We start from the raw sequence: 23,505 nt of genomic DNA, 5'->3' as shown, positions 1-23,505 counted from the left end.
AGAGGTGCTGACTGACTTGCTGGTGAGAGGTGGAGGTGGGTGTCACATCTAAAGCCCCCTGCCCAGGGAAATGCCCCAGAAGGACCCCTCTGCTTCTGGCACGTGATCCGTTGGTCGTGACCAGGTCGGACTCCGAAGGCAGTGTGTGGAGTCATCCCAGATGGAGCCCACACAAAGGTGTCTTTGTGTGTGTCTCGGAGACCGGGTATGGGCTGTGGAGTCCCCCCAGGGTGACCATCCATCCCAGCTGCCCCAGGAGTAGGTGTCCGGCTTCTGGTGCTACCACTGTGCCTCCCCCCACAAACCGGGGCGGCTGGTCACCCTGAGCTGGAATCCTGGCGTTTCCCCCCCCTTTTCCTGCACTGTGACTTTGTGAGTGTCATTCAGCCTCTCTATTTGTTTCCTCAGCTGTGAAATGTTGATAACAGTAAGATAGATAAAGAAAGGGAAGGGAGTTGTGCTGATTGCCTTTAAACCACAGACTGCGCCTGCCCACCTGCCCAGAGCAGCCGCTCGGGGCGGGACCTCTGCGTCTCTGCCCCCAGCCCGTCCCCTGGCTGGTGGAGTGAGCCCGCACCGTGGATCTCTCTCGAAGCCTGCCTGTTTGATGAGGATGGCGGTGGTGCCCTCATCCCAGGTGGCTGGGGCGTGACATGGAGGCAGGGCTGGCTGAGGGGCTGGCACGTGCTCCGTGGGCGATCTGTGGAGCGGGCAGCCCGCCCTGGTGACCGAGCAAGGAGCGGGACAGAGAGCCCCTGCATGCCCACGCTCTGCTGGGGTGCCCGGCAGGAGATGCCTGGGTGAGCATCCCGAGCTTGGAGTCCAGGGGTCGGGCCCATGCCCAGCTCTGCCCCTGCCCCATGGGGCCACGTGGGCTCACATTCCCCTTTCTAGGGTCGGCCCCTCTTGTAAAGGTCTCTGTGAGGAGGAAATACTGTGGCGTGGGGAGGGCCTGGCACACAGTAGGTGCCCAGCAGGTTGGAGATGTGCCAGCCTTCTGCCATCTCTTTGGCAGCCCCCAGCCAGCCCGAATGTCCCAGCGCTCCTTCCTGGCTCCTTGGCATCCTCTCAGCTCCAATGACTTTGAGTGCTGAGCTGCTCACCCTGGGAATTTATAGAAACCGAGCACAGAAGCCTCACCTGGAGGCACATAAATATTGTACGATGGAGATTGGGCTACGTCAGCACAACCTGGAGCAGCGTCACTCACCTGAAGCAAATGGTGCACGTGCCTGTAGCCAGGTGAGGGCGACAGACCGTAGTGGGCCGGTGCAGGACCCCTAGTCTCTTCCCAGCTCCCCGACCAGCTCCTCGCTGCAGGTGGCATGCACAGAGCACTCGCGGTGGCCAGCCCTGCCCGTGGAGCCTCCCGGGACCCCAGAGGGCAGGCTCTCCTCCTGGCCCCATTGACAGGTGAGAGGGGAGAGACAGTGACTTGGCCAGAGGTGAGCCAGGAGCTAGGGGTCAGACCCAGGCCCTTCCCTCTGGCTGCCGGCCTTTTTTTTTTTTAAATAACTTTGTCTCCCCCTCAACTTTTTATTTAGAAAAATGTCAAACTACAGTAAAGTTGAAAAAATAGTACAATAAACACACAAATATTCTTTACCTAGTTAACCAACTGTTAGCATTCTGCCGTAATCCCCCACATCATACATACACTCCCTTTGTTGGCTACGCCATTTAAAAGTCAGTTGCAGGCATTATTACTCTTCACCCCTAAATAGGGAGGGGTGGCATGGCTGTGCCGCATAACCTCCACAGCACCGTCCTACCCGGGGATTCAACACGGAGTTGTGTCTGTAGGTGCATTTTCCCCAGTCGTCCCCCATATATCTTATATAGCTTCTCTCCCGACCCCAGGCAGGATCCAGCTGGGATCGAACATTGCATTTGGTTTTCATGCCCCTTTAGCTCTTTTTAATCTAGAACAATACTTCTGCCTTTATTTATTTATTTTTTGTCTCCGTGATACTGACTTTTTTTTTTTTTGAGAAATCCAAGCCAGGGTCTCATAAAAATTTCACAACCAGGAATTGGCTGGTGTTTTCTCGGATGGGCTTTGAGTGTATAGCCAAATTCTGCCTTGGGGGAGCTGTTGGGCTTCTCATGGCATGGCAGAGGGAAGGGGGGAAATGCAGGCTGGTCCCATCCCCGATCAGTTCAGGCGGGTCCTTCAGGGGTCCCCATCCTAAAGGGACTGGTTTCCCTTTGTAATTCCTGGGTCACCTGCAGGGGATTCCTTCAGAACGTGTGCATATCCTGTTCCTTGGCAAACTTTCACCCCAAACTTTCATTCTTTCTTTTTTTTTTAATTTTATTTATTTATTTGACAGAGAGAGACACAGCAAGAGAGGGAACACAAGCAGGGGGAGTGGGAGAGGGAGAAGCAGGCTTCCCGCGGAGCAGGGAACCCCATGTGGGGCTTGATCCTAGGACCCCGGGATCATGACCCGAGCCGAAGGCAGATGTTTTAACAACTGAGCCACTCAGATGCCCCAAACTTTCATTATTTCAAGAGGAGTTCTCCTTACCCTGACTCAACCCCCTTCCTCTACCACCTCTACACATTTATAGACTCTTTTAAAATCCAGTGTGCTATAATCCAGGACCATCACTCCTCTTGATACTCAAATTGTCTCAAATTTGGCCAATAGGAGCCCCTTCGTGTTGGCTCCTGGGTCCCTTGGTCACTTACCTCCCCATTATTTGTGGGGTGCTTCCCTGCTCTTCTGCATCGGGAGAAGTTCTGGGCTCCCCTGCTGTTCCCCCTGCCCTCATGGGCCATTCCTCTGGGGTGCCCAGGTTGGTTCCCTTTCATGGGCATGGAGTCTGGGGTGCTCCCTGCTGCCAGATATCATTGCTTCCAGACCCTTTCAGTGCACAGGGCCAGGAAAAAGAACTTAGGTTTGCACGGACAGCTCTGATCCAGATCCGAGACTGTGGACCTCCACCCTCACCTGCTCTCACTCTGTCTTCGACTCTTCTCGCCGTGAAAACCCTGGCCCCTGAGAATAACCTCTGTGAACTTCAGCCACACCACATGGTGTCTGAATCGCTGGGCCCGTCCCACCACCCACACCAAGTTTACTATGTCAAGTTCAGGACTTTGCAGATCTTTCTGTCCTTAAGGCCCTGGGGTGTGTGGTCAGTGGGCTGAATTCCCACGCTGCCTTAATGGGTTCTTTTCTATGTGGGTGTGGCCATGTTCCAATAAAAGGGGACTCCCCCAAACAGGGGGCAGGCCTCTGTAGTCTGAGTGTCACTGTTAGCAGACCACGGTCTAGAATATCATCCTAACGCAGTTCCCGGGGCAGGATGAGCAGCCGGCAAATTGCCCTGCTTGGACTGTGGGGGCCGAGTAGGCAGAAGGCGCCGGGCCTCCCGGAGCTCAGAGGAGCGACAGGACTGTGCTGGTGGCCACTGGGCAGGGGGCCTTCTTCAGAGACAGGGGGATAGAGGCCTCTGAGAGGGAAGGTGACCCACACTGTTGGGCTCCAAGACCGGCCGGGGGCTAGAGGAGGGGTCCAGAGGGGAGAAATGGGAAGCCAGCACTGAGCCCAGTGGGCAGCAAGGACGGGGCCTCACTGCTGCCTGCCCCACCCCCCCAGGAGTACCGGGACCCATGCTGCCGGCATGCCACCTGCTTGTCCTGTGTCCCCGGGAGGCCCAGCCAGGACTCCCAGGACCCGGCTCCGTGAGCGGGCTCCTGGCCTGGGGAGGGCGCCCAGGGAGCTGGGAGATCAGGGAGGAGGGAGGGGCTGAAGCTGCCGCACCCTTGCTCATACCTCCTGCCCTTTCTCCCACCGTGTACCACGGGGCTTGGCGGGTTTGCACAGGCCTCTGTAAAGGCCTTCAGGCCTGGGGGCAGACTCATTATGCCTCTGGAGAAATGAGCCTGGATTTCCACTGCTAACTTCTCTTTTAATTGGATTCTGACTCAGGCGCGGCTTTCCACGGCCCTAGGCCTCCTGGTTCCTGCGCGCTCTGGCTTTCTCGGAGGCTTCTGACCCTTCCACAGGAGCGGGGTGAGCACGCACACGCCTTCCTGTTGGTGTGCGTGCATGTGTGCATTTGTTTGCACGTGTGTGCATGCCGTGTTGGGGGAAGGAAGGTCTGCAGACAAAGCCTGCTGCCTGCCCCCTCTGTTCATCGGTCGGCTCGTTGACGGTGGGCCCCGTGGAAGTGGGGTCCAGCCTCAGTGGCTCATCTGTGGCTCCTCTGTTGGCCTCTTCCGGCAGGGCCCGTCGGGAGGCATCCTGTTTGGATCTGGTGCTCTGCCTGTGGCTGGGCCTTCAGGAACATTGTCTTGAGCATAGGCTGGTTCGGGAAGATAAGCACCCCGGCTGCCCAGGGTTCCCAGGAAGGACTAAGGAGAACTGAAAGCCAGCGCTCCAGGGCTGTGGGCAGCAGACTTGGGGGTGAAGGGACAGAGGGATGAAGTTGCTCCTCTCCCCTTGCATTGTGTGGACTGGGCCCAGCTTGTGGAGGCTGTGAGGGGCTTGGCCTCCCTCTAAATCCCAGAGGCTCACTGGCTGAGCCTCCAGTACCTGGGCCTTCAATGGGGGGGTGGGGGGTTGCTGAGGAAAGAGGAGCAGAGACCCCCTGCCAGCCCCTTGTGTGAGCCCCAAGTCTGAGGGAGCAGGAGTGTGCCACACCTCATATGAGACCCCTCCCCCCTCGCCGCTGGAGAGCCGCCACTTTGATGGAGACAACATGCCTCTCCCCTGCGTGAACTTCCTGGCTGAGAGGGAGCTAGGGCTTCTGCTGTCAGGGTCCCCCCATTGAGGGACGAGCTGTGCCACAGAACCCTGCCTCCTGGGAGCAGCCTGGCCTGAGGGGAGGGGAGGATGTTGCTCGGCCTCTCCCCTCCCCTAACCCGGGGCCCTGAGCTTCCTGTCCCCATCAGCCTGGGCCACACGCAGAGCTCAGGCGCCAGGGACTGGCTCGGAAAAAGCAATTGTGTGGGCCCCAGTCTTGCCCTCAAGGGCTTGGCTCCCCATGTATACCCCAGCCCCAAACAGCCAGTTTCCTTATCTCAGTGGGAAGCTTCTTGGTGATCTGAGCCGGGAGGAGTTGGGGCCACTCCTCACCCCCTGAGCCCGTGTGAGGCCCACACCTCCAGCCCCTTCCACGTCGCTGTCAAAGCGAACGTCCTTCAGAGGCAAACCTGATGGTGTCACTTCCCAGCCTAGCCCCTTGGGCACTTAACTGCCGTCAGCCTTCACCATGGACGTGGACGGCAGCAGCCCGGGGTGCTCCGGCCCTGCCCACCTCTCTCCCTCCGTCAAACCACGGGCCCCACCCTGACACCTTTCTGTTTCTCACACATGCAGTGCTCATTCCTGCGGGGCCTTCACACTCCCCCACCCCAGCCGCGCTCCCTGGGACAGAATGCACCTGTTCTCTTCCTAATCTCCAGGAATTCTCCTCTGACTCCAGTCTGTCTGCTCTGCTGTTTCTTTTTCCTTTTTTCAAAAATTCAAGCCCAAAGTCAAAGTGAGAGGCCTTCCACATAATAAGTGCCTGATTAATCCCGTAATTGTTTTTATTCTGTAAGTTTGCAGCGTACAGCTTTACAATTTGACATCTGTATATGCTACCAAGTCTGGTTACCATCTGTCACCATACAGCTGACCCCTCACCCCTTCCACCCGTGCCCCCAAACCCGCTTCCCCTCTGGTAAGCATTGGTCTGTTCTCTGTATCTGTGAGTTTGTTTTTGTTTTATTTTGTTTGCTTGTTTTTGTTTTTTTGTTTTTTTGTTTTAGATTCCACATAAGAGTGAAATACTGCAGTATTTGTCTTTCTCTGACTTATTTCACTTAGCAAAATTCCTTCTAGGTCCATCCATGTCGCAGATGATGTGTGTCATTCTTTTTATGGCTGAGGAACATTCCATGCTATCAATACACCACATCTTTATCCATGCATCTACTGCTGGACAACTTAGGTTGTTACCATATCTTGGCTATTGTAAATGCTACTTTAGTGAGCATAGGGGTGCACGTATCTGTTTGAATTAGCACTGTTGTATTCTTTGAATAAATACCCCGAGGTGGAATGGCTGGGTCACAGGGTAGTTCTGTTCTTAGTTTTTTGAGGAACCTCCATACCAGTTTCCACAGTGGCTGTACCTGTGTGATTCCCGCCAGCGGTGCACGAGGATTCTCTCGTCTCTACATCCTCGCCAACACCGGTTACTTCTTGTGTTTTTGATTTTAGCCATTCTAATAGGTGTGAGGTGATAGCTTACTGTGGTTTTGATTTGCATTTCCCTGATAACTGGCAATGTTGAGCATCTTCTCATGTGTCTGTCGGCTTGGCCATCTGGAGGTCTTCTCTGGAGACATGTCTATTCAGATCCTCTGCCCATTTTTAAGTTGTGTTGTTTGGGGGTTTTGTTGTTGTTATTGTTGAGTTGTATGAGTTGTTTATGTATCTTGGATACTAACCCCCTCTTCCATTCAGCAGGTTGCCTTTTTGTTTTGATGATGGGTTCCTTTGCTGTGCAGAAGCTTGTTAGTCCCCCTTGTTTATTTTCACTTTTGTTTCCCTTTCCTTTGGAGTCAGATCCACTAAGATGTCACTAAGACCCATGCCAGGGAGCTTACCACCTCTGTTTTCTTCTGGGAATTTGATGGTTTCAGGTCTTACATTCAAGTCTTTAATCCATTTTGAGTTCATTTTTGTGTCTGGTGTAAAATAGGGGTCCAGTTTCTTTCTTTTGCATATGGCTGTCTAGTTTTCCCAGCACCGTTGATTGAAGAGACGGTCCTTTCTCCATTGTGTGTTCTTGGCTCCTTTGGCATAGATTCATTGTTCATATGTGTGCAGGTTTCTTTCTGGGCTCTCGGTTCTGTTCTATTGACCTGTGTGTTTCTTTTTGTACCAATACTGTACTGTCTTGATTACTATAGCTTTATAATCTAGTTTGAAATGAGGGAGCATGATACCTCCAGCTTTGTTTTTCTGTTTCAAGATTGCTTTGACTATTTGGGATCTTTTGTGGTTCTGTACAAATTTTAGAATTATTTGTTGTAGTCCTGTGAAGTGTGCGTTGGAACTTTGATAGGGATTGCATTAAATCTGTAGACTGCTTTGGGTAGGAGGGACATTTAATTTTTAAGATTTTTATTTATTTATTTATTTTGAGAGAGAGAGACAGAGATAGCGAGAGAGTTAGCGAGCGAGAGCATGAGTGGGGAGGAGAGAACGAAGCAGGCTCCATGCCGAGGAGGGAGCCCGACATGGGGCTCAATCCCAGGACCCTGGGATCATGACCTGAGCCGAAGGCAGACGCTTAACTGACTGAGCCACCCAGGTGCCCCGGATGGACATTTTTATAATATTCTCCCAGTTAGCTCCATGGGCATGAACTGTCTTTCCATCTATTCATGCCTTCTTCAATTTCTTTAATCAGTGTCTTAGAGTTTCAATGTACAAGTCTTTCACTTCCTTGGTTAAATTTATTCCTAGGTGTTTTATTCTTTTTGATACAATTGTAAATGGAATCGTTTTCTCGTTTTCTCTCCCTGATGAATCGTTATTAGTGCACAGAAATGCCACGAATGTCTGTCTATTGATTTTGTATCTTGCAACTTTATTGAATTCATTTATTAGGTGTAGTGGTTTTCTGGTGTATTCTTTAAGATTTTCTATATATAGTATCATGTCCTCTGCAAATAGCGACAGTTTTACTTCTTCCTTTCTGATTTGGATGTCTTTTATTTCTTTTGTTGCCTAATTGTTGTGACTAGGACTTCCAGTTCTATGTTGAATAAAAGTGGTGAGAGTGGGCATCCTTGTCTTGTTCCTGTTCTTACAGGAAAAGCTTTTAGCTTTTCACTGTTGAGGATGATGTTTGCTGTAGGATTGTCATATATACAGCCTTTATTATGTTGAGGTACATTCCCTCTATACCCACTTTGTTTTGAGAGTTTTTCAACATCACAAATGGATATTGAATTTTGTCAAATGCTTTTTCTGCATCTATTGAAATGATCATGTGATTTTTGTCTTTCATTTTGTTAATGTGCTTTATCACATTGATTGGCAGATGTCGAACGTCCTTGTATCCCTGGAGTAAATCCCACTTGGTCATGGTGTTTGACCCTTTTAATATATTGTTGGGTTCAGTTTGCCGATATTTTGTTGAGGATTTTTGCATCTATGTTACTGGCCTGTAATTGGTATCAGGGCTGGTTTTGGTGTCAGGGGTGACGCTGGCTTTATAAAATATGTTTGAAAACTTCCCCTCCCTTCAATTTTTGGGAAGAGTTTGAAAAAGGCAGGTATTAAATCTTCTTTGAGTGTTGGTAGAATTCACCAGTGAAGCCCTCTTGTTCTGGCCTTTTGTTTGGTGGGAGGTTTCTGATGGCTGTTAAAATCTCCTTGCTCTAGTAATCATTCTGTTCAGATTTTCTCTTTCTTCAGTATTCAATCTTGGAAGTTTATATGTTTCTAGGAATTTATCCATTTTTTTTCTAGGATAGGAAACCTGTTTTTTTTTTTTTTCTGGGTTTTTCAGGGTGTTGGCGTATCGTTGTTCATAGAAGACCCTGATGATCCTTCGTGTTTCTGTGGTTTGAGCCCCACATCTCCCTTCTCATTTCTGATTTTATTTATTTGAGTTCTCTCTCTTTTTTTCTTGGTTAGTCTGGCTAAGGCTTTGTCAATTTGGTTTACTTTTTCAAGGTCTTAGTCTCATTGATCTTGTATATTGTCTTTTTAGTCCCCACTTATTTCTGTTCCAATCTAATATTTTCTTCCATCTACTAATTTGGAGGTTTGTTTGTTTCTTTTTTTTTCTCTCTAGTTACTTTAGGTGTAAGGTTATATTGTTTGAGATTTTTCCTGTTTCTTGAGATCAGCCTGCATCGCTAGAGACTTCCCTCTTAGAACCACCTCTACTGCCCCCCCACCCAGATTTTGAAATAGTGTATTTTTGTTTTCATTTATCTCTAGGTATTGTTTTGTATTTCTTCTTGGATTTCTTTTTCGACCCATTGCTTTTTCCATAGCATGTTTTTTAATCTTCCTATTTTGGTGGTTTTTTTCATTTTCTTCTTGTAATTAATTTGTGGTTTCATACCATTGTGGTTGGAAAAGATGCTTGATAAAATGTCAGTTTTCTCGAATTTGTAGAGACTTCTTTTGTGCCCAGCATGTGATCTATCCTGGAGAATGTTCCATGTGCCCTTGAGAAGAATGTGTTTTCTGCCACTTTTGGGTGGAATGTTCTATAAATACCTGTTGAGTCTATCTGGTCTAATGTGTCATTTAAGGCCGATGTTTCCTTATTCTTTGTTGTTGTCTGGAAGATCTATCCATTGATGAAAGTGGGGTATTAAAGTCTTCTACTAGTATTGCATTGCTGTCAGTTTCTCCCTTTAGGTGTGTTAAGATTTGTTTTATGTATTTTGATGCTCCCTGTTGGATGCATATGTATTAGTAAAAGTTATATCTTCTGGATTAATCTCTTTATCATTGTGTAGTGCTCCTGTTTGCCTTCTATTACAGTCTTTGTCTGCAAGTCTATTTTGTGTAAGTATCTCTACACCAGCTTTCTTTTCATTTCCATTTGCATGGGATATCTTTTTCTGTCCCTTCGCTTTCAGCCTGTGGGTGTCCTTACTTTGACATCCGTTTTTCATAGGCAGTGTATAGATGGGTCTTGCTGTTTATCCACGCAGCCACTCTTTGGCTTTTGAATGGAGCATTTAGTCCATTTACATGTAAAGTAATTGTCAATGAGGGTATACTTATTACCGTTTTGTTAATTGCGTTTTGGCTGTGTTTGTAGTTGCTCTCTGTTCCTTTCTTCTCTTGCTCTCTTCCCTTGTGGTTTGATGGCTTTCTCCTGTTAGGTTTAGATCCCTTTCTCATTTTCTTTTGTGTATTTCCTTGTGGTTACCTTGAGGTTCACGTAAAATCTCCTATGACAATAGCGGTCTGTTTTAAGTTGATAGCAGTGTAATTTTAAACACATTCTAAAGCTTTACCTTTTTACTTCTCACCCCTGATGTTTTATATTTTTGATGACACATTGTACATTTTTTAATTTTGTGCTTCCCTTAACTAATTATTGTGATTTTAGTTAATTTTACCAGTTATGTCTTTTCATCTTTACAGTTGCTTTATAAGGATTGATTCACTGTCTTTGCTATACGTTTACCTTTTCCAGTGAGATTTTTACTTTTGTATGTTTTTGTACTAGTAATTAGTGCCATTTCTTTTAAGCTTAAAGGAGGCCCTTTAACATTTCTGGTAGGGCTGGTTTGGTGGTGATGAATTCCTTTAGCTTTTGCTTATCTGGAAAGCTCTTAATCTCTCCTTCAGTTCTGAATGATAACCTTGGTTGGAAGATTTTTCCTTTCAGCACTTTAAATGTGTCACGTTACTCCTTTTTGGCCTGGAAAGTTTCTGCTGAGAAATCTGCTGATAGCTTTGTGGGGTTTCCGTTGTACATAACATTTGGATTCTCTCTTTATCCTTAACTTTTACCATCTTAATTACAACATGTCTTGGTGGGGATCTCTTTGGGTTCATCTTGCTTAGAACTCTGGGTGTTTTGGACCCAGATGTCTGATTCTTTCCCCAGATTAGGGATGTTTTCAGTCATTATTTCTTCTTTTCTGGCCCTTTCTCTCTCTCTTCTCCTTCTGGGATCCCTATAACACAAATGTCATTTCACTCGATGTTGTTCCAAAAGTCTCTTCAGATGTCTCCATTTTTCTTAGTTCTTTTTTCATTTTGCTGCACTGTGTGGGTGTTTTTCATTGCTTTATTTTCCAGCACACTGATTTGTTCTACTTCATCCAGTCTGCCATTGGACCCCTCTAGTGTATTTTTCGGTTCAGTTATAACTTTTGTTTGGTATTTTCCTATATTTTCTATCTCTCTGTTGATGTTCATACTGTGTTCATCCATTCTTCTCCCGAATTTGGGGAGCATCTTTATGACCATCACTTTGAACTCTTTATCAGGTAGTTTGCTTATCTCTGTTTCATTTAATTCTTTTTTTAAGGTTTTGTCTTGTTTTTTAATTTGGAACATATTCCTCTATCTCTTCATTTTGCCCTACTCTGTGTTTGTTTCTATGTGTTAGGTGAGTCACCAACCTCTCCCAGTCTTAAATGAGTGGCTTTATATAGGGGATGACCTTTGGGGCCCAGAAGTGCAATCTCTTTGGTCACCAGAGCCATATGCTCAAGGGGTGTCCCCCTTGTGGGCTGTGTGTGCCCTCCTGTTGTGGTGGGGCTGTGGTTGTGGCACACTGGTGGGTGGGGCTGGCTCCTGGCCTGGCTGGGGGCATGTCCATGGCTGCTGGGGTACATTGGTGGACAAGACTCTCAGTGGAGTACACTCACTGGCACTAGCAGGTTACAAGGAGAATCCAAAATGGTGCCCACCGGTATCAGTGTTAGGAAGGTAGACCGAGATGGTCCTGCCAGTGGCTCCAGCCTCAGTCCATGTGGAGAGCCCCTGATGTTTTCTGCCACTCTGACGGACCCTTTAAGGTTGTTAATAAATGGATCTTCTTTATCAGAGGTGTATGCTTTTTTATCAAATTGGTGTTTTTGACTGGTTTCCAGGTTGAGTGAGTGTGTGCAAGCCCCTTTAGAGTGAGTTTTCTGTTCCCTTCAGTTTTCTAGTGTTCCTGAATGTAATCCCCATTGATTTTTTTTTGAAGATTTTATTTATTCATGAGAGACAGAGGGAGAGAGAGAGGGAGAGAGAGAGAGAAGCAGAGGGAGAAGCAGGCTCCCAAGGAGCAGGGAACCCGATGCGGGACTCGATCCCAGGACTCTGGGATCATGACCTGAGCCGAAGGCAGATGCTTAATGACTGAGCCACCCAGGTGCCCTCCCCATTGATTTTCAAAACCTGGTGTTTTGGGGGCTTGTCTCTCCTGGGCAGGATCTAAGGGTTGGGGTGCCTGAGGTGGAGCTCGAATTCCTCATTCCTCAGGGGAGTTCTGTACCTTTGCTGCCCACAACGTTCCCGACTGTGATGTGCCATGGGGGGGCTCTCTCCAGGGGGGGTCTGTGTCTCTGCCTCTTGTCTCGTCTCGATGGTGTCCCTTTATCTTTTGTTGTGGAGGCTCTGTTGGTTCAAGTCCCTTTCAGGGGGAATTATTCCATAAGCAGTTGTAGACTGTCGTGTCCATGGGAGGAGGTGAGTTCAGGATCCACCATCTTGAACCCAGCTCCTTACTGTTTCTGGGTTTACCAAATTTTGGACATTATGTGTTGCATCCCTGCTGTAAAAGGTTAGGATTTGACTCATACCACCCACCTCCCTTCCCTGATTATTGTTTTGTTGCGTTTGTAACTCTCGATAATGTACGTAGGCTGCCACCTCCTCTTGCATTGACTTTGGCCCTGACTTTCCCTTGTGTCACAGGGGCTTGCCGGAGCCTGGTGTGTCAACTCCTGAGAGCTGACTGTGTGCGTGCGTTACCGTTTTCCTAGCTCCTTGTATCATGTGGGGAGCTTGTGATGGGCCACATTAGAAGTTTTTATACCACAGGGATCGGCCGACAGGACAAACCAGGATTCCCTACCCGTTGTTAAACATTTATCATCAGCACACCACTGCCGGGCTCTTGAGGTTCCCTTCTGGCCCTGAGTCTGGTTCAGGCCGAGGCTAGATTAGCTTGGCCCGCTGAGGCTCAGCCAGAGGGCCCAGCCCAGCACCGACACCCTTCTCTCTGTGCCACAGCAAAGCTTTGAGGCGCACCAGGACGAGACCGTGAGTGTGACACACATGGTAAAGGCAGGCAGCGGCGTCTGGATGGCCTTCTCCTCCGGCTCCTCCATCCGCCTCTTCCACACCGAGACACTGGAGCATCTGCAGGAGATCAACATTGCCACCAGGACCACCTTCCTCCTGCCGGGTGAGTCTGCTGCTGGGCATCATGCCCTGCCATCCTGGGCCTGTGCAGTGGAGGAGCTGACCTTCGTGGAGTACCTTCCACGGCCGGGCAGAGGTGCGTCCGGACTGGCCCACGTTGTTAGCCCTCGTAGCAGTGTTTGGCCGGCTTTGGAAACTGGCCTCCAAGAGCGGAGGCAGCAGGGCTGGAATTCGAACTTAGGGCTGTCATTCCCAAACCTCTCTTGCTGTCATCACTCTTCCCTCTCACTTCTTTTTTTTTTTTAGATTATTTATGTATTTATTTATTTATTTATTTATTTATTTATTTATTTGACAGAGAGAGAGATAGCGAGAGCAGGAACACAAGCAGGGGGAGTGGGAGAGGGAGAAGCAGGCTTCCTGCCAAGCAGGGAGCCCAATGTGGGACTCGATCCCAGGACCCTGGGATCATGACCTGGGCCGAAGGCAGACACTTAACGACTGAGCCACCCAGGCGCCCCCCTCTCACTTCTGGCGGGAAGTAAGGCTCCAGGCTCAACAGACTCTCCCAAGTCGGGCAGCTGCTAAACAGTCATACTGGGTGGGAACCCAGGCCCATCCATACCTGCCACTCCTCAGGTTGACCAGAATCCCAATTCCGCCTCACGTCACGTACAGAATGTGAGGTGAAGGGAAAGAGAGAAGGCTGACCAGAGGTCTCTTTCTTTAGAGGTTTTTCTAAGAAAGGCAACTGTCTCGGTTTGCTGGTTGGAGTTTGGAGGCAGCGGGGAGAGCGAAGGGCTAGGGCATCATCCCCTTGGGGCCCTGCTTCCACCTGCTGAGCTGTTGGTGATACTCAGCGGAGAGGAGGAAGATTGGAGCTCCCCTAACACTCTGCTACTCCCTGCATCTGCTCGAGGCCTCCGTGGCAACCCCATTCCCATCTGCTGCCCGAGATGCTGCCCAGACCCTGCAGGCTATGCCGGGGGGAGCCAGGGCAGACGCCTGCTCAGGGCCCATTCCCACCCCCAGCTGGCTTTAGAGCTTGGCCCAGCTTCCACCAGACAAACAGACTGTCTGCGAGGATGCAGAGGCTCCATCCTGTCCAAGCTGGGCCGGGTTCAGCAGCTGGGAGAGCCGAGGGGCCCTGGGGCTAGGGACATGGGGCTGGCCTGGCAGGTGGGGAGCTAATCGTTACAAGGACTCAGCAGATGGGCCATGTGGAGGCCAGAGTGGCCATGTGCTGAGCTGGCGGACTGATCTCCCTGTTCTATGAGGCCGGGCCAAGGGCAGGCACATTAGCCAGAACCTAAGGGGCTGTGGGGGCCTCTGTCTTACCCCAAAGGCCTGGTCCCTAACCCCAGAGATCACCCTGGCCCCTGCTTCTTCCTGCCAGTCACAGTAGTGGTCCCCGGGTCTGGACTGGTGGTGATAGGGGGCGGTGGTCACTAAGCCCAAGATCAGCGGTGGCAGGGACAGCGTGTAACAGCCGCCTGCCACGCGCCCTGCCCCAGCCCTGCACTGAGCTGGGTTCCGAGGGCTTTTAGATACGGGGCCTCACTTCACGGTAACCCACGGAGTGGGGGTTGTCCCCCTCGTACACGTGCGGAAGCTGAGGTTTGCTCAGCAGGAAAACGTGGCTTGTCTGTGGTCCTGCAGTGGGCCTGAAGCAGGGCCCGGAGTCCCCTGAGAGTCCCACTATGGGCAACAGGGGAGAGATGGTTTCAGAGGTGGCCCGAGTCCTGGCCTGGCCACCGTGGGGCCCGGGCGGCTCTCGCTGCCTCCTGGGGCCTGTGGTCCCTCTGTGGGGGCAGCGGTGGTTCCTGGCTCAGAGACACGCCTCCGGGCTTGGGAAGGCACCTTGCCCAGGCTTGGAGCGTGAGTGAGGGGAATAAGTGCACTTTCTGGGGTGTGCTGTGTGGGCCTGGGCTGTGGCTCTCGTCCTCCTCCTTCCCCCCCTCCCTCCTTCCCCCTCCCTCCCTCCCCCCTCCCTCCCTCCTCCTTCCCTCCTTCCCCCCTCCCTCCTTCCCCCTCCCTCCTTCCCCTCCCTCCCTCCCCCCTCCCTCCCTCCTCCTTCCCTCCTTCCCCCCTCCCTCCTTCCCCCTCCCTCCTTCCCTCCTCCCTCCCTCCCTCCCTCCCCCCCCTTCCCCCTCCCTCCTTCCCTCCTCCCTCCCTCCCTCCCCCTCCCTCCTTCCCCCTCCCTCCCTCCCTCCCTCCCTCCTCCTTCCCTTCTTCCCCCCTCCCTCCTTTCCCCTCCTTCCTTCCCTCCTCCCTCCCTCCCTCCCTCCCTCCCTCCTTCCCTCCTCCCTCCCTCCCTCCCTCCCTCCCTCCCCCTCCCTCCCTCCCCCTCCCTCCCTCCCTTCCTTCCTCCCTCCTTCCCCCTCCCTCCTTCCCCCCTCCCTCCTTCCTCCTTCCCTCCTTCCCCCTCCGTCCTTCCCCCTCCCTCCCTCCCTCCCTTCCTCCCTCCTTCCCCTCTCCCTCCCTCCCCCCTCCCTCCCTCCCCCCTCCCTCCCTTCCTCCCTCCTTCCCCACTCCCTCCCTTCCCCCCTCCCTCCCTTCCCCCCTCCCTCCCCCCTCCCTCCCCCCTCCCTCCCTCCTCCCTCCCGTCCTCCCTCCCTCCTTCCTTCCTTCCCTCCCTCCCCCCTCCTTCCCTCTTCCTTCAGTTTCATTGTGTTTCTCAGTATTTAGCCATTATACAAGGTAAATCCGTTTTAACTATGATAAAAATTTCTTTATATCACAAAAATATTTCCACACTTACACTGAGAGCTAAATTATTTCAGGCTAGCAGAACAACAAAAAAAGTGAGCCTTTTAAATCTCCTCGGCCTCCTCTGTGGAGCAGGGGGAGGGAGAGGAGGGAGCCCCTTGTTGTGTGGGCAGAGGTCAGAGGCGGGACTGGCCGGCAGAGCCCGCTGCAGGTGACATCGCAGCCCCTCCGCACGGCTGTGGCTTTATGTCACCTTAAAATGCATCTGCTCGCTCACCGGCTTACTTGTCCTTGGCCGTTCCCCTTTAAGGAAGGAAGGGCAGGCCCTGTCCTTATGATTATGTCAGAGCCAGGTCAACGGAGACCCCGGAGGGGACATGACCGGAGGTCGCGCTGCCGGGGAGGCCAGAGCCAGGACCCGAATCGCACCTTCTCACAGGCTCACTGTACAGCATCCCCAGTCCCGGGCCTCAGTTTCCCCATCTATACAGGGAGGGGCCAAGATCCGAATGGGAGCAGGACAGACCAGACCTGGAGTCGGGCTGGCTCTGTGCCCTCCAGTCCCGTGCCAGGCAGCGAGCGGGGAGCCTCGGGACCCCCAGTCGCCGCCTCCCAGGGAGGTTGGGCCCCGTCCTTGTGACCATCCCTGCCCTTCACCACACCGGCTCTGCGGGCCACACATCCGGGGGCCTCTCTGCTCGGCCCCACTGTCCCGCCCATGTCCTTCCGGCTGCACCTGCTACGTCCAGCAGAGAAGCCACGTCTCGCTCACCAGCCCTCCCCGGGGCTGGCCCATCGGGGGCGGGGGCTGAGGTTCTGGGGGGCAGGGCGTCCCCGAAGGTCCCCAGGGGTTACTGCCCTGGGCCCCCGTCCCCAAGCCTGGCAGTTCCTGCTCAGCCCCACCTGCCCGGCCAGGACCCCTCAAGCCCGAGGAGAGCAGGGCCGGAGCTGCCGCGGGGGGTGGGGGGCGGCTTCCACCTACCTCACACGGTGCCCCGGTGGAAGGTCAGCAGAGCAGGATTCTTCAGTTCTTTACCAGAGATATTTTTAAAAGGTCTTTAAGCATTTTTTCTTCCCCCACACCACCAGATGAAATAATTGCATAATTAGTAATAAATTTGTTCCTCTTCTAAGTGTGGATTTTTTTAAGGGCGTGTTAAAAATTTATCACGCTTCCTTCCCCCGACCCCTTTCTTCCACTCATGTACCCGACTGGGATTAATGCTTTTTTGAACCTAAAGCCCCCCTCCTCTTAACTAGACAGGTCATTAATAAAATGTTCTCTGAGAGCCGGAGCCTTTTAAAGTTGTATATCTCCAGATAGATGGCTTGGGTGAGTTGAACACGGCTGCATTAAGTCTCTGTGATAAAATATTTATCCACCATTAGAATTTTTTTTTCTCTCGGACTGTTTGTGAAGTGTCTTGCTCTTTTCCTCGAGGCCGACGGGGAGGAGGAAGGGCTTCAGAATGAGATCTGCAGATGAAGTCATTTCTCAGGTCTGGCACCTGCTGCCTCCCTCACATTGGCTGGGTCTTGGCTGTCCGGTGGGGCCGGGAAGATGTGGGGGCATTGGGGGATGGTCTCTCCCGGGGCTCATGGCCCCAGGGGCCCTGGAAAAGGAGGTGAGGCAGAGGTATGAAAAACATGCCCCTGTTCGCTCTTTTGCCTTAAGTATTTTTGTGGGTTTATGGCTCTGATGGAGTCGATCTTGAGCCATGAGTCCAGGTCCTTTCCATAATCACAGACATTGTCCCAACGGCTTCCTTTCATTGACCGTACTCGCTGGGCTCAGGGCTGGGCCCACTGTGTGTCTGTATTACACACACACGTATAATTCTAATAATCATGAAATAAAGCGAGGTCGGTTTATAATCCTCCCTGAGAGATGAGAGAAAGAAAGCGGCTTGTCAGTTCGCACATCTAGTACGTGACGTCAACACCCGTGTCCTTTTTCGCTCTTGTGCTTGCGTTCGCTTGTCCTGGTGCTCGTTCCCTCGTGCACTGGCAGACACTCTCGAGAGCCAGGGTGCTGGCCCGGGAGCCGGGGGATCAAGTGCGCAGGTAAGCCGCTGCCCTCGCCCACACACGAGGCTTCCATCTGGGAAGCGAGCAGTAAGGGAGAGGTGGGGCCACAGAGACCTTGCCCCGGGCCAAGCGGGAGCCAGGTGGTGAGGAGGGGGAGGGGCAGCCTGCACCGACTCCGGAGGGCGGGGCGCACTGTCGCTTGGCCCCGAGCCTGCCCTGCTGGCTTGGCCTCTACACTTTCTGAACCGACCAGGGCGTGGGGCAGAGTCCAGACATCCAGACCCATTTGTGCAATCGCCCTTGTTGTCCAGAGGCGCACTGGCTTTTCTTGCGGGGTTTGCATCCCCACACTGAATCAGGACCGCGAAGAGGTCTCTCTGAGTTTGTATGCTGTTGCCAGGCGCGTCTGTCCCACTGCCTGCAGACAGTTGCACGTGCATCTCGGGCTGCACATCCAGGGGACAGTGTGGCCTTCTACCCCAGGCTGCTCCCCAATCTGAGTCCGAGGCACTGCCATGCACTCAGCTGCCCGGAGTTGTCCTTCATTCTTGTCCTCTCTCCCTACCCACTAGAGTCTGTCAATGGGTCTGTCCGTCTACTTCAAAACGAATCTTGAATGCCCTGGCTCCTCATCATCTTCCAGGCCACCGTGGCGTCTCGCCACCACTGTCTCTGCCTGGCTGGTCTGCTTGCTCCCTCCCTCCTGTCCTCTACCACTCTGCGGCTAAAGTGTTCCTCCAGACCAAGTCACCTGCTCCTCTACTCAGACCTTCCAGTAGCTTCTCACCTTGCTCAGAATGAATAGTCTGGTCCTTACCCTGGCCCACCTGCTCTCCAGCTGAGTTTGAGTTTGAGTTTGCCCCTATCCCTGAGCTGGGCTAGCTATAGTCTGCTCCTGCCACCCACTCATCCTTGCCACAGGGCCTTTGCGTGTGCTGTGTCCCAGTCCTTAGCTTGGGACTTGGCGTGGCTGCCTTATCCTTGTCCTCCAGACCTCACATCCCCACACCTGCTTCCCCATCCTTCCAGAAAGCAGAGTGAGGCAGGAAGCTTGGAAATTCTCCTGCCCACTCCTTGCCCCATCCCCCGTTTGAATCCTCTGCCTGGTATTTATGTTTCTTGTTTATGTTTTCCCTTCCTCTTTCCCCTCTCCAAACAGCGCTAATCGGTAGCCACTATTAACGAAAACTGAATAAAATAAAACATTCGGTGCCTCCATCCCACCAGCCACATTTCCCGTGCTCACCAGCCACATGTGGCTAACGGCTGCAGAATTGAACAGTGTGATAGGTAACATTTCCATCATCATGGGAGGTCCTAGAGGGTTTGCTCCCCAAGAGCAGAACCGTGTGTGCGGCTCCCACCGTGCCTCCAGCACTGAGCGCAGAGTCCCGTGCCCAGTAGGCGCCTGGGATGTTCTGGGGTGCCGGGCGAGTGGGTCGGTGGTGGTAGAGTATGCTGCGTCAGACAGGGCTGCATGAACTCCAGTGCGGTAACCCTGGGGAGCCACCCCTTCTGCTCGGAGGAAGCCCACACCCCTACCCGTTTGGAACTGCAGTCATTTGCTCAAGAGCAGAGAGGTGGCCGCAGTGTAGACGGTAATCAGCACACCGGAGCCTGGCTCCCAGCCTGCACCCACCAGCTGGATGACTTCTTTGGACCTTAGTTTCCTCCCCTGGAAAAACGGGCACAACACTGGTGTCTTGTGTGTGTCCCAGCCGCCGCGAGGCTTCCGTCAGACCAGAGCAGGTTTATGTGTGCTTTGGATACTCCAAAGCAGCGTTTCTCTAAGTGCAGTCCCCAGGCCAGCAGCAGCCGTGTCACCTGCGTGCTTGCCAGAAATGCAGTTTGGGGGCTCACCTCTGCGGGTGTGAACTGGCCGGGGGTGTGGATGCATGCCCAGGTCGACAGCCAGGGCTCCAAGCAGCATTTCACATACCCCATGGCATGAATGTGAACTTCCTTTTAGGGAGGTGTGAGCCCCTCCAGTGGGGCAGAAGGGTTCGGCCCTTTAGAAAGGCAGGAGTCTGAGCTCAGGCCCTCCCTCATGCCCCTTCCCGTTGCCCAGGGTTGTTAACAGTGGTAGGTGGCCGATGGCGCTTTCTGTGTGTGCCATGGGCTGGGCACTGGGCTCAGGGATTTACATTCATTCATTGACTCATTTAATCCTCGGGACGAGGCTGTGGAATAGCATCATCATCCCCTTTGGCTGGTGAGGAAATGGCACAGAGAGGCTTAGGGCCTGGCCTGGGTCGTGTAGCTGGGACGTGGCAGGGCCTGGGTTTGAGGCCAGCACCGGTCCCTGGAGCCCGCACCACGCAACCCCCCTGTAAAGAGCCAGGGGGACCCCAGTGCTCTCCCTGCCACCGCCGGTCTCACTAAAATGAAGAGACAGCAGCAGGGGGACAGCCAGACAAGAACTAATGCGGACTGACATCAGCAGGCCCGTTTCTGGCACGGAGTCGCCCACGTCACTGGCGGGCCGGGGGGCTGCTGGGTGCGCTCGGCCTTCACCCGGGGGAAGGCCCCACGTGGGCAGGATGGCAAGCCTGTGCTGGAAACCGAGGGGCCACAACAGACAGCCAGTGCCCCCCCCACCGCTTCTTGTATCTGTACCGGCCCCCGCCCCGTGCCTCCGTGTGCACCAGCATCTGCTTCACCCTCAAACCCGCACCCTGCCACGGAGGGCCCCCAGGGGCCAGCACCATGCTCTGTGGCGCTACCCTCTCCCATCCTCACGCAGCCCCACTGTACTCAGGTGGAAACTGAGGCTCGGGGATGCAGGGGCCGGACTCCAGCCAGGTCAGACTCCCAGACCCACGTCCCAACCACAGCCCCGTCCAGCTTCCTGCTTGTCTCACCCGAGGAGCCGGACCATGCCCCTTCCTCACCTTGAAGCCCCCAGAACCCACCGCTGCCCCCGCAGGAGGGTGTGCTGCTCATGCTGGCTTCTCTCTCCACAGGCCAGAAGCACCTGTGTGTCACCAGCCTCCTGATCTGCCAGGGTCTGCTCTGGGTGGGCACCGACCAGGGTGTCATTGTCCTGTTGCCTGTGCCTCGGCTGGAAGGCATCCCCAAGATCACAGGTGAGGCTCTGGAAACCGGTCTTGGCAGGGCCTGGGAGTCAGCTGCAGATGGCTGGGGAGGGTGAGCCTGTGCCCAGAGGTTCACGCCCTCTTCTGACGTGGGGCATTATCTCCAGTGCCCCTGAGATCACAGGTGACACTGTGGCACACTGGAGTTATGTCATCCCGCCCCAAGGTCTCCCAGCTGCTTTCTGGGTCTCAGTTTCCTAATCTGGCCAATGGGCACAGTAGTGTGTGTTGGTCAAGTGGCTTCAGGATTGGTGGAGGCCGCTGACTAATGCCTGGGCCCCTCCTGTCCCCTCCCCACAGCAGCTTCAAAATGTCCAGGTTCCAAAGACCGACATAACCGAGGGCTCCTGCGGTTGGGGTCCATGTGCAAATGTGTTCCTATGGAGCAGCGGGAGGTCTGCCCTGACGGGGGTGCTAGGGCTAGGAGAACAAGGGCGGGGTCAGGGAGGACCCAGAGCCCTGGGCCCCTCTCTGCCTCTGCCCTGAGAGTGATGAGCAGCTGGGGGACCAGGGTGGGTGGGGTTGGGGGGAAGCCCTGAGGGTGGACCAGCCCAGCCGGAACGGGAGCCCCTCCCCGTTCCTAAATCCCAAAGTCTCCTGTTTTTATCACATATGTCATTTTGTTCCCTGCGGTGTTGTACAACCTTGGGTTGTAGGGATGCATCGGGCAGAGACCGCGCCCCCCAGTGCTGATGGTCTGGCAGAGGCGGCTGAGGTCAGGGGAGGGGGCAGGTGCTGTGATGGCAGGTGTTCTGGGACCTCGGGGCCCAGAGACCGGGTGCTGGGCAGTCTGTGGGTGGAGTCAAGAAGGATGTGCTGTGGAGGAGCCTGAACTGGGCTTTAGCGGGTGGGGTGTAGCATCAGGTGGCTGGGGAAGGCTCTCCGGGCAAGGCCAATGGCTTGAGCAAAGGCAGGAAGACGTGCGGCTGGCTCAGGCGGGGGCTGCAGGTGCTTTCACACTGACGGTCCCCCAAGGGTTCCCCCCGCAACAGGTTTATAAGATCACTCCTCTTCCCTGTCCCACTCCTCCACAGAAAATGGCTCCAGAGTGTGGGAGAGCCCTCCCCCAGACCCAAGGCCTTCTGGAAGGTTCCAACATAGATTGCAGTTACCAAAATAATCACCACCACCCAGAAAGTTCGCCAAGAGAGAGGTGTGGGTGCCTCCCCTGAAGCCCTGGGCCTTCGGGCCCCTTCTCCCCGCCCCTTTCTTGCAGGGAAAGGCATGGTCTCGCTCAACGGCCACTGCGGGCCCGTGGCCTTCCTGGCCGTGGCTACCAGCATCTTGGCCCCCGACATCCTGCGGAGCGACCAGGAGGAGGCCGAGGGCCCGCCGGCCGAGGACGACAAGGCGGACGGGCCGGTGCCCGAGCCCACGCCCGTGCCCACGAGCCACGTGGGCCGAGAGCTGCCCCGCAAGAAGGGCATCCTCCTGCAGTACCGCCTGCGCTCCACGGCGCACCTGCCCGGCCCGCTGCTGTCCGTGCGGGAGCCGGCGCCCGCCGACGGCTCGGCCCTGGAGCACAGCGAGGAGGACGGCTCCATCTATGAGATGGCCGACGACCCCGACGTCTGGGTGCGCAGCCGGCCCTGCGCCCGCGACGCCCACCGCAAGGAGATCTGCTCCGTGGCCATCATCTCCGGGGGGCCGGGCTACCGCCACTTCGGCAGCGCCCCGGGGGGCAGCGGGCGGCCGGCCCCGTGCAGGGAGACGGACAGCGCCCTCCTCATCTGGCAGGTGCCCTTGACGCTATAGCCCCCGCCCGGGCGGGCTCTCCGCCTGCCGGGGGCCCCTCCCACCATCCGGGGTTCCGCGCCCCGGGAGCACGGGGGAGACTCGCCTTCCAGGGACCCCCGAGGATAGGCCTGGATCTCCCGGAGCTACCTTGGCAGAGCAGAGGAGAACTTCTTTTTTTTTTTTAAAAAAAGATGTTTCAGAGTGTTCTGGGGGAGGAGTCTGGGTCTGGGGAGAGGATACCTCTGGAGGAAATGGCCTTCTTTTTAAAAGCAAAAAAAAAAACAAAAGAAAAAAAAAAAACACAAAACCTCACAACTGCCTGGCAAGCCCAGGGCCTCTCGTGCGGCCGAGCGGGGCTCAGAGGTGGCCACGCACCTCTCGGGGAAGGCCGTGTGCGTGTGAGAGTCTGAGAGCATGTGGGCTGCTGTGTGAATATCTATAAATACGTATATATGGTGTATATTATGTGTATAAATGAAGTCTGTACATATTGGAGCTCTGGGAGATGCTGGAATAAAAGACAATAACATGAGCCCCTGGACTGACTTTTTGTTTTTTGAGATGTGACGGGGAAGAGACAGTTGTCATGAGATAGGGCTGTTCTGGAAATAGGAGCACCAGGGAGACCCCACCACACAGCACAAGCCCTAGAATGAGCTGTCTGATGCCCTCGCCATTGGCCACGTGTAGCTTTCTACTTTTGTAATTAATTAAAAGGAAAAAAGTCACAAATTCAGTTCCTGTAGTCCCACTGCCACATTTCTAGTGTCTCGAAGAGCCCCACGGGATGCGTGCCGACTGTCCTGGACAATACAGATCTGACTATTTCCATCATCCCAGAAAGTTCTCTTTTGCTTGAGAAGGGGCTCTTGGGAGCTGCTTTTCTGAATAGTTGGTTTTTTTAAGATTTTATTTGTCAGAGACACAGCGAGAGAGGGAACACAAGCAGGGGGAGCGGGAGAGGGAGAAGCAGGCTTCCCGCCGAGCAGGGAGCCCGATGCGGGGCTTGATCCCAGGACCCTGGGACCATGACCTGAGCCGAAGGCAGACGCTTAACGCCTGAGCCACTCAGACGTCCCATC

At 53.6% G+C, this 23,505-nt stretch overlaps 1 protein-coding gene across 3 annotated transcripts in view; it reads left to right on the top strand.

Annotated features, from left to right (window-relative positions):
• ARHGEF10L (Rho guanine nucleotide exchange factor 10 like) overlaps positions 1–22,955 on the top strand; it is a 117,205-nt gene extending 94,250 nt beyond the window's left edge. For 2 of the 3 annotated variants that reach the window (XM_028108334.2, XM_028108338.2), the window contains 3 exons: positions 12,723–12,897; positions 20,555–20,677; positions 21,903–22,955. In XM_028108334.2, coding sequence (XP_027964135.1) covers positions 12,723–12,897; positions 20,555–20,677; positions 21,903–22,441 — 837 coding nt within the window. In that variant the 3' untranslated portion in view covers positions 22,442–22,955. The other variant, XM_088022588.1, reaches the window with a different exon arrangement.
• The last annotated feature ends 550 nt before the right edge of the window (positions 22,956–23,505 follow it).

This window comes from Eumetopias jubatus, unplaced genomic scaffold (genome assembly GCF_037043125.1).
Source record: "Eumetopias jubatus isolate StellerSeaLion01/CBP00866 unplaced genomic scaffold, mEumJub1_p1.0 scaffold_4, whole genome shotgun sequence".
NCBI classification, from domain to species: Eukaryota; Metazoa; Chordata; class Mammalia; order Carnivora; family Otariidae; genus Eumetopias; species Eumetopias jubatus.
The sequence above is the reverse complement of the archived record's forward strand: the minus strand, read 5'-3'. Positions and strand labels throughout refer to the sequence as shown.